Source organism: Ictidomys tridecemlineatus, chromosome 1, assembly GCF_052094955.1.
Source record: "Ictidomys tridecemlineatus isolate mIctTri1 chromosome 1, mIctTri1.hap1, whole genome shotgun sequence".
In the NCBI taxonomy this organism is placed as follows: domain Eukaryota; kingdom Metazoa; phylum Chordata; class Mammalia; order Rodentia; family Sciuridae; genus Ictidomys; species Ictidomys tridecemlineatus.
The window spans coordinates 220,069,949-220,080,587 of record NC_135477.1 but is presented as its reverse complement, the minus strand read 5'-3'; the positions used below and the strand labels follow the sequence as shown (position 1 = coordinate 220,080,587).

At 38.5% G+C, this 10,639-nt stretch overlaps 1 protein-coding gene across 3 annotated transcripts; it reads left to right on the top strand.

Moving 5' to 3' along the window:
- The first annotated feature begins 955 nt into the window (after positions 1 to 955).
- Positions 956 to 8,695, top strand: Setd9 (SET domain containing 9). 3 transcript variants are annotated; one of them, XR_005727710.2, is made up of 6 exons: positions 957 to 1,118; positions 2,592 to 2,959; positions 4,484 to 4,607; positions 4,848 to 4,994; positions 5,928 to 6,033; positions 8,361 to 8,695. XR_005727710.2 is itself a non-coding variant. In XM_005319614.5 (6 exons), the coding sequence occupies exons 1-6, from the start codon at positions 1,021 to 1,023 to the stop codon at positions 8,446 to 8,448; spliced, it is 900 nt and encodes a 299-aa protein (XP_005319671.1). In that variant the 5' UTR covers positions 960 to 1,020; the 3' UTR covers positions 8,449 to 8,695. The 3 variants fall into 3 exon arrangements, 2 of the variants coding, with proteins under 2 accessions (XP_021578187.1, XP_005319671.1); XM_005319614.5 differs by having other exon boundaries at positions 960 to 1,118; positions 4,848 to 4,963; XM_021722512.3 differs by lacking the exon at positions 5,928 to 6,033 and having other exon boundaries at positions 956 to 1,118; positions 4,848 to 4,963.
- Positions 8,696 to 10,639: the final 1,944 nt, after the last annotated feature.

Here is a 10,639-nt window from a genome sequence, read left to right as displayed (position 1 = left end):
AAAAATAAATTGAATGTGCAAGCCAAGAAAAACAACAACAACAAATCAAAACTTCTAAACAAAATTTTACCAAATGAACCCAAGGACATATTAAAAGGATAATGCATCATTATCAAACTAATCTAGTGACACAAAACAGATCAATGGTTGCTTGGAGTTTGGAAAGAGGGGCTGGAAGAAGGGCTTATAGGTCATGGGGGATCTTTTGGGTATAATGGATATGCTCATTATCTTGATTGTGGTGATAATTTCACAGATGTATGTGTCAAAAATTTATCAAACTGATCCTTTTAAACGTGCAGTTATTCGAATGCCAACTAAAGCTGCTTTAAAAAAACAATTTGTCTATGTAGATTTGCCTTCAGGTTTTTGGGAGAATGAAGAGAAAAACTAGAGTGAAAACAGGCATCATCACATTTTGTCCCATTAGTTAAGTTCATATACTCGCGAAATTCCCACATTGATCACTTTGCGGTAACGAGTTGGCTGGGATGGAAGGATCTGAGGTCTGCGGTACCACGGAAACTGGTTCAGGGAGACTCAGGCTACTGCTAAGAGGCAACGGAGAGAGGAGAGAATAAGAGCAGAGTGGACAAGAGCTTGCGGAACAGAGCACAAATGCTCGGCGAGATCAGCAGCCAGGACCAGCTGGACAGTCCGTGAGAAAGAAACCAGGAGCCCACTCCTCGCACGCCTTCCTCCAGGGCAGAAGCCCCTTGGAGCCCTGTGACCTTTGCGCACAATCAGGTCTAGTGTGCGTGTTTACGAACGAAAAAACACAATGGTTGGAGAAAGGAAAGGGGAACAGGTCCCCCTCCAGCTCCACGCGATTGATTCAGTGAGCTGGGTCAGTCAATGGGCCGAAGCGAGCGGGCGAGAGGAACCAGGCGGTGCCAGGGACGCCGAGGACGGAGACCTGGAGGGCGGGACAGCGCACCCCGCTCCTCCCCAGGCCGGGCGGACCCGAGACCTCGACCCGCCTCTCCCGCGCGGTCCCCGTCACGGCGCCAGCGGGTAGCCATGACGGGCCGCCTGCTGCGGGGCCTGTGGCAGCGATGGCGCCGTTACAAGTACCGCTTCGTTCCCTGGATCGCGCTGAACTTAAGCCACAACCCGAGGTGAGAGAGCGGGGCTGCCGGACCAGACGTCTTCCTTCCGCCCGCGGCGCCACTAGGGCCGCCGGGTCTCAAGCGGGAGGAGCCTGAGCCTGAAGAAGCCGAGGCAACCGAAGGGCCTAGGGCTGGCTGGCCAGCGGGGCCGAGCCTGAGGCCGGGTGCGAAGCAGAAGGCAGGCAGGCCGAGGAGGGCGGAGTTGAGGTCACCCGTAGGGGATTGAGAAGGGCGGAGCCTGGGTGGGCGGGGCCGAGGTGGGCGGGGCCTGCTGCGAGCGAGGCTGAGGCTAATTGGCGTCCTTGGCGGGCTGGAGGTCTGCCGCGGGCGCTGGCCTTAGGAGGGCGGGGCAGGTCACCTCTTTCCCGGTGGGCGCCGCGTTGCTAGGCCTGCGAGGTCTGCAAGGCTGGCGTGGTCCGCGACTGTGGTAGCGCGTATTCTTTTCTGGTGCGAGCTTGCCGGAATGCTGTATTTGGACAAAATTAGAAACTTAAAAAGTCTTTACCTAGTCAGAGTGCTTGCTGGCCTTTTCTCCGCCCGGGGATGGTTAGATTGCTTGAAATTCAGAAAAGCCCAGGTTATTTTGAATTCTCCGTATTAGTAATTTATGGGGTGAAAACAACGCAGCTGACTGTAAGGGTAACCAGCTTGGAGTAGCTAACGCATCAACAAATGCACGAAGCAGCCGAAGACACGACGAAGTGTTGGGTTTATGATGGGGGTCAGTCTTAATGGGGTCAGTGTGGTGGCTGGTATTAAGATCGTCCTGGTGAGCTGCAAGAAGCAAGCACCGCGCTCACCCAAATAGGCAGACTGGTAACCGAAGGCCAGTTTCTGAAAAACTGGCGAACGGAGGAGCTTTCCCAAAGATTAATACTACAGAAGCATGAATTCAGGTGCATCATTCCTATAGAATGGTGAGACCAGATTTGATACATTTTTCTTCAGAAGTAAAAGTACAATTAGTACAAGAAACAATACAGTTGTGGAAATAAAAGTGATGTCATTAAAGCGTGTACTCCTGGAGGGAGTAGGACAAATGATATAAAGTTTGTTTTTGAAACTACAAGCCTGAGTAAAAAGCAGTTGCAGTGCAACGATTCTTATAATATCCAAATGGCTATTGGGTATAATGAGGAAAAAAAGCTGAGCTACATTTCTGTTTCTGACTCTGCACTCTCGGTAGATGTTGGGAAAGTTCCCTAACATCTCCAAGCTTCAGTTACTTTGACTGTAAAGATGGAATAAGGACCCAAAAGCCTGTGACACAGAATGGGCCTGTCATAAATATTGACTACTTTTATTGGAGTTAGGTAACTAGAGCTACCCCCCGCCCCCAAACAATTCTTTTTGACTTCAGTTGCATGCTCTTTACACACATGAGAATAAGCTTGTAGTTCATTAAGGCCAGTAATTTAGAAGTAAAGTCAGTCTGGCTTCTGTCAGTTGAAGGGTAGTGAATGAAACTTTTCCCATTTTCAGGACTCTTCGATATGTTCCAGAGGAATCCAAAGACAAAATTATCTCAGATGAAGATGTCCTAGGAACATTACTGAAAGTTTTCCAGGCACTATTCTTAAATGATTTCCATAAACAATCAGATATCTTGACTATCCTTCCAGAACCCGTTAAGTCAAAATATCAAGACCTGCTGGCAGTTCAGTATCAAAGGGTGAATCTACTTGAAAACAAACATCAACAGCAAAATATCTTTAAACCAGAAGAAATTCTTTATAAGACATTGGGTTTCAGTGTTGCTCGAGCAACTAGCTCACTGATTTCTGCGGGAAGAGGTGTCTTCGTTACTAAAGGATTGGTACCAAAAGGCGCAGTTGTATCTATGTATCCTGGTAACAGCTCAACTAGTACTGCCAAGAGTTTCTTACAGATCAATGCATAAAAGTTCAGCAAATATCTAGCCCTGTAATACTTAGAGTAGGGGGTTGAACTGGAAAGATTTCCATTTATTTTTAAAATTCTAATTTGGTAGTTAACTATTCATAAATTATGTTGTATGTTTTAGAAAGTGTCCTGGAGTATCTGTTGAGATAAATTATTTTTATTTTAAAGAAATCTTTTTTTAATGTTTATTTTTAGTTTTAGGTGGACACAATATCTTTATTTTATTTTATATGGTGCTGAGAATTGAACCCAGTGCCTCACGCATGCTAGGCGATCACGCTACCACTTGAGCCACATCCCCAGCCCCTTAATGAAATCTTTCTAATCAGTGTTTAAATTTAAAACACAGTATGGCCCACTTTGACAAGTTATTTAGAAAGCATTAGAGAATAACGCAATTTGACTTAGTTGGTAACTATATAAGTTAAAACAAAAGAATTCAAACTCACAAATCACTGAATAAAGACTTTCCTACTGTTTATACCTGTGAAGTATACAAATAAAGCAGCTTCTTTGCAAAACATTATTGATTAGAATGATCAGTAGAATATGTTATTTGTTAAACTAACTTTCTCTTATTTGGTATATATAGTGAAAATGTGTGTGTGAATATTTGAGTTAGACTTATGTTTTTAAAAAGTCATTCTATTATTTTCTTACTTTATATCCCTAAACACACAAGTCTCAGTTTCCTCCTGTACAACTAACCCAGCTGTAAAGATTCAACAGAATAGGTCAACAAATTAATAGTAAAATAAATTTAATAGATTAATGTGACTGGCACATAGGAAATATTCAGTAAATATTAATTTTCTCCTTTACTCTTTTTTTTTTTTTGCAGTGGGTTTTACTGGGGATTGAACTTAGGGGTACTTAACCACTGAGCCACATCCCCAGCCCCCCCCTTTTTTTTAAAATACTTTATTAGAGACAGGGTCTCACTGAGTTGCTTAGGACCTTGCTAAGTTGCTGAGGCTGGATTTGAATTCATCATCCTTCTGCCTCAGCCTCCTGAGCCACTGGGACTATAGGCATGTGCCAACACCCCCAGCCTCCTTTCCTCTTTTGCCAGTAAGAGGAGAAAAAGCCTGAATGTCAGATTCTTTTATTCCTGTATATGTCTACATTATTTATTAGCAAACTGTATTTCTTAAAATACCCTTTAGTAGATATCAAGTCCCATTCTACTTTAAAATATATATTTATATAGGACTTTGTAAAACTGAATCTAATATGTAACAGTTCATATTTCTAATTAAGCAAGATAGTTATATTTTTGTTCTGAGGTGTGGACTGTTGGTTCTGTGCTCCGCCTGTCATTGAGTGCAGTCTCTTTAAAGAGGGAAAATAACCAAAGAGAATGTGATGGAGAAATTAAAACAAAATTTTCTGTCTTATGTTCATGTTCCTGCTCAGGATTTTTATGATTTTTACATGTTGCTATAATATGTCTTTATTTTATTGTATAATAGGTACAGTATATCAAAAGTATGAGCCAATCTTTTTCCAGTCCATTGGAAATCCATTCATTTTTAGATGCCTGGATGGGGTACTCATTGATGGAAATGACAAAGGGATATCAAAGGTTGTGTACAGGTAGGTGATGCCCATATTCAAATGTAATTATAGGATAAAGAACCACAGTTACTGGCATAATTATAACCTACAGTATTTGTACTTTAAATGAAAATCTATTTAGGTGACTACTATGTAGCTACTCAAGTGTCTTGACAACCATTTTTAACAGAGAAATTCCACTTGTTTAGTTGTAGTATTAATTTGGTATTTTATTTGAAGATACAAGAGTTCCTTAGCTGATGCTTTCACCTGTTTCAGATCTTGTAATGGAAGAGATCGACTTGGACCTTTAAAAATGAGTGATAGTACATGGCTAACATCAGAAATTCATAATCCACTGGCCATCGGACAGTATGTCAACAATTGTTCAAATGGTAATTTCACATCATGGGGCTATGAGACAAGGTACAGCAATGGCTAATTCTTTGCCAGATGACGAGTACCAAAGGCATTTGTGGCGTTACTGCTATTCAAAGTCCTTAAGCAAATATGACTTTTCTTTTTTAAATATATTTTTTTTAACTGTAGATGGACACAATACCTTTTTTCTATTTGTTTTTATGTGGTGCCGGGGAAGGAACCCAGTGTTTCACACATGCTAGGCAAGCGCTCTACCACTGAGCCACAACCCTGGCCCCAAATATAACTGTTTTTAAGAGAAGATATCACAGAGAGAATTTGGGGAAATAATGATATACATTATTTGGAAATCTTTAATTTATGATTTTTGTTCTGATTTTTCAGTGAACATAGACAATTGACTATAACCCTTTGATCATTATTATTTTAGCATTTTTTGAATAGTTAATTTAGAGATTATTTTATCACTGTTGATATAGCCTTATCACTAGACCTATATCCCCCTTTTGTTGCTAAATTTATGAATCACTTTTTTTAAGACTTAATTTTCTGGCTACAACTAGCATGTAGACTTTGGTGTATGGGAGACATGAACTCAGAGCCTGACTTCTTTGTTTAACCATTAACTATTTTGAGTGTTTATTTCATGATATTTTAAAAGTAAACAGTAAAACACATAAATATTATATAGGTTTACATATAAGATATAAATATATATGCTTTAAAAATTTTTATTTTATTTCCATTATATTATTTATTCACTCCTTTTTCAATATTTATTTTATATATTATTTGTTCATATATATTAGATATACATGTAAAATCTAACAGTGCCTGAAACATAATAGTAATTATTATTTTGAGCATGTTCCAATAATTTTGAAAACCATACATTGGATATCATTAATCAATACAGTTTTCCCTGAGCTTGTATCATGCATGGATGGCTGTTTCTCAAAAATATGTGCCTGTTCCTAGACAGAGCAGCTAATGTCTGTTATCAGGAATTTGATGTGCCTGCAGTTTTCCCTGTAGAACTGAAGCAGTATCTTCCAAACATTGCTTACAGTTATGAAAAACAAAGGTTAGTATTCTAAGAGCATTTTCTATTTTCTTTCTTTTACTGTACTTAAGTATAATTTATAAGAAAAAGCTATAAAGAATTTGGGGTAGAATATTTTAGTGAAAAGTAAAGGACTGGAGATGTAGCTTAGTAGTAAAGCATTTGCTAGCATGTGTGAGGCTCTGGATTTGATCCCTACCACCACTACCCCCCCCAAAATATATATACATATATATGTGTGTGTGTATATATATATATATAATATATATATATATATAATAAATATACACACACATATACATTATACATAAATTATCTATATCAAAAATATATACAGATGCTGGGCGCAGTGACACATGCCTATAATCCCAGCAGTTTGGAAGGCTGAGACAGGAGGATCACAAGTTCAAAGCCAGCCTCAGCTAAGCAACTCAGTAAGACCCTGTCTCAAAATGCAAAATAGGGCTGGGAATGTGGTTCAGTGGTTGAATGCCCCTGAGTTCAATCCCAATACTCCCCATTGCCCACACACACACATATATATGTAATTGATATTTTTATGTTCACGACACCTTAGTGTGTTAATGTAGGCTTATATAAAAGTAAAAACTTTTCTTTAACTTAGTTCATTCTCCTTTTTTTTTTTTTAGTTGTAGTTGGACACAATTCCTTTATTTTATTTATTTATTTTTATGTTGTGCTGAGGATCCAACCCAGCGTCTCATACGTGCTAGGTGAGCATTCCACTGCTGAGCCACAACCCCAGCCCCTCATTCTGTTTTTTATTATCCATTTTACTCATAATCATAAGAGTAATTATGCAGTACTTTACAGGTCTTATCCCTAGAGGTATTTTGTTATTTTCAAGTGATTTTGTTATTTTCCTACCCACAAAATCTTCAAATATATATATATATATTATATATATATTATTTTTTTAGAGAAAGAAAGAGAATTTTTTTTAATATTTATTCTTTAGTTTTGGGTGGACACAACATCTATATTTTATTTATATGTGGTGCTGAGGATGGAACCCAGTGCCGCGTGCATGCCAGGCAAGCGCGCTACCGCTTGAGCCACATCCCCAGCCCTTCAAATATATTTTTACTTTAATCTTTTTAAGCATCATTTGCTCTACCATAGAAAAAAGTTACTACCTGAAGAAAAGGGCCAAATTACACTATTGTTTCCTTTCTTTATTTCACAATTAAATCTAATTGTGAAAAAAAGGCTATATTTAGAAGACATATTTTTAGAGTAACATTTATTTTCTATTAAGTGGGAATACTCAAGTTTAACAATTTTAAATATAAATAATCTGGAGAGCTAAGAGTTCTTTTTTGTGTGTGTGTGTGTGTAGTTGTAGATGGTCAGCGTGTGTTTATTCTATTTATATGTGGTGCTAAGGATCGAACCCAGTGCTTGACACGTGCTTGGCAGGTGCTCTGCCACTGAGCTACAGCCCCAGCCCAAAAGATATATTCTTTGTCACTTCACTGAGTTGCTAACAACCTTTATTTTATATGAGACCTGTGTGTGTGTGTGTATGTGTGTGTGTGTGTTACGGGAGACTTGAACCCAGGGCCTCATGCACAAGTTCTCTACCACTGAACTACATCCCCATCTCTTTTTTTAGAATTTTATTTTGAGACAGGGTCTCACTAAATTGCTCAGGCTGGTCTTGAACTTTCTTTAATCCTCTTGCCTCATCCATCAGAATAGCTGGGATCGCAGGTGAGTAGCTGGGATTACAGGAGAACAGTTGAGATTCCAGGCATGTGTCATCACATCCAGCTATATGGGACCTATTAAATTGTCCTTTCACAGTGAATGATGTTGAAAACTTGGACTGTTCACTATACTTAAAATTTAATAACTTTATGTCTTTACATGTGTATATTAGTGTTTAATAATTAGGTTTTCTTAGCCTTATACTCCAGGAGGTTTGAAGGCATATAAGCATCTTGTTGTTTCAGAAAGAAAGTATTTTAAAAGTTTCCAGTTATGTTTTTTGTTTTTGAGAATATGAGATACAAATTAATAAAAGAATGGCTAACTGTAATCTTTTTTTAAAAAGGATTAAAATCCTTTATGTGATACCAGTTTTAGAGACCCATAGAAACAATTTCAGAAGAGTTGGTTGGTTGTATAAACTTACTGATTTGTGGTCCTAAATGTTATAGAACAGACATACTCTATTTTAGAATACCTGCATCAGGAAAAGCACTATTTCCTCAGGCAAATTGAATATATAAACTAAAATGTAAGGAATCTGAGAGAAAGTTATAAAAATGTGAACATACTTATTAATACTTTTTTTTTTTTTTTGCTTATTTTTCTCTTTTCAGCCCACTTCGATGTGTTGTTCTTATTGCACTTAGGGATATTGAGCAAGGAGAAGAGCTTTTTTCAAACTACTACACAATTGTCAGCTAACTTGGCGAGTTAGAAATTAGGTTTTTTACTTAGCTATTAAATCTAAGTGTATTTTTGTTAATCACTTCTCTGAGTTCTACCTGTAGAACAAATATTTTGAAATCTAATGGAGTATGTTTCTATTAATATATATTTACGTTCCATTTTCAATGGTAAAAGTTATTTGCTTCATTACAATTTCAAACTTGTAATGCAATTTGAGTTTTAATCGATTTTCACCTAAATACACAATAACTTATTAAAACTACTTGGACTTGTAGTTTCAATTTTTCTTGTATTTATTTTGTATACCTCTGTGATGGTTTATAAAATTTAGCCAGGCATCAGCAATTCTTGTAGTACTGTTAATGTTTACAAACTTTTGTAAAAACATTTATTTTTATAGGATAAAGTAAAACATACCTTTGGTTGCTATAAGTAAATTGGTGTGTACATGTGTAATTTTAAAGGTTGTTTCAGCTGAGTAAGGGGAAATGTAAGGTCATTATTTATTTTCTTATTGAAAAATTCCACACACACACACACACACACACACACACACACACACACACACACACAAATTTCCGGCAGTGTGCAAGAGATATTTCAGCCTGAGAATACAAGTAAAGGATAGTTGTTAGGAATCTCTCTCTTCTGCATGGCTCATAGTTCTGTGTAGGGCTTCCTTTAGTAATGCTTCTAGCTTCTTTCCACTCATTAGAGACCAGTTTTCTGAGTGTCTTCTGGAGAACTAGGCACCCATAGCCCACTTCTCCAGCTCTTTCTTTGTGGAGAAAAAAATGTAAGTCTGTACAGTTGCAGCTCTGAGGCCACCTGCCTGATTTTTATTAGTAATGTTACTTTGATCTTCATCCACCTAACTCCTGTTCAAACTATCAATTCCAAACTTGGGTAGGAAAGAGGATATTTATTGATCCCCGCAAATCCTCATGGAAACTGTATAATCAGATTCTGACCACCTTCACTGCTGTGCTTACCAGCTTTACTCACTAGTTTATTGCAATTTCAATGGCTTCCTTTTGGTTTCCCTTTTTCCACTCCTGCCCCTCACAGAAATCTCCAAGAGTGATTATTTTAAATCAAAGTCAGGTTTTTGACACACTCCTATTCAAAACTCATCTAAGAGTAAATGCTGAAGTCCTTCACATACATGATCTAGCTGCTTATTATCTCAAATTTCATCTGTTCTTCCCCACTCATTCCATCCCAGCCACACCCGCCTCCTAGCTACTCCTTGTACCTTTCTCAGGGAAATTGTACTGTGCCTGCAGAGACCTTCCCCCAGATAGTCTTGTAGTTCTTTCTCTCCCTTTCTGTCACATTCTCAGTGAGGCTTATCTAACCACCTTAATGAAATTCACAACACCCTACTCCCATCCAGCATTCCCCATTCCACTTCCCCATTTTTTTGAATAGCACTTATGACCAGAAAGCTCATATTACAGTAGAGACACAATTAGGAAATTCCAGAAGTGGAAACAGAGAAGCCAGTTAGGAATATCTTGGCCATGATGTCCCTAGAAGTTACTGGAGATTATTCTGCTTTCACAGGGCTTCTCCTGAAATCCCATGTAGCTCTCTTATAGCACTTGACAGCATTTTTGGCTGTGTTCTAAATACTTGTGGTGCTCTGTGCATGCATGGACCACAAATCTCTCACAGGAAAGCCCTTTGGTGTCTAAGAATGAAAGAATGTACTTCTAGACAAGTAACCAAGGCATAGTAGAGGTGTTTGCCTTCATTTGTCCCTTTCTTGACCTTGTACAAAATCTGTTATGTGTAATCTGATAACTGCATTGTACCACTGTGCCCAGCTGGTAGGTAAGGGCATTTTAAGAATGGAACTATGGCACATGCCTGTAATCACCAGTGGCTCGAGAGGCTGAGACAGGAGGATCTCGGGTTCAAAGCCAGCCTCTGCAATGGGGAGGCACTTAAGCAACTCAGTGTGGCTCAGTGGTTGAGTGCCCCTGAGTTCAATCCCTAATACTTTAAAAAAAAAAAAAAAATGGAGCTAGAGAAAGCTCTAGTCAGAGCAAATGAAATACAGGGATATACATGAGAAATTAGGCTAAATGAGATCTATGGCTTGAAAATATGAAAGCTTAGGAAAGATTTGAGTTGATGAAACTGAATAGTTTAGATAAGGGAGAGTAGTCAATCATAAATACTAGTCTGCCTATCATTCATA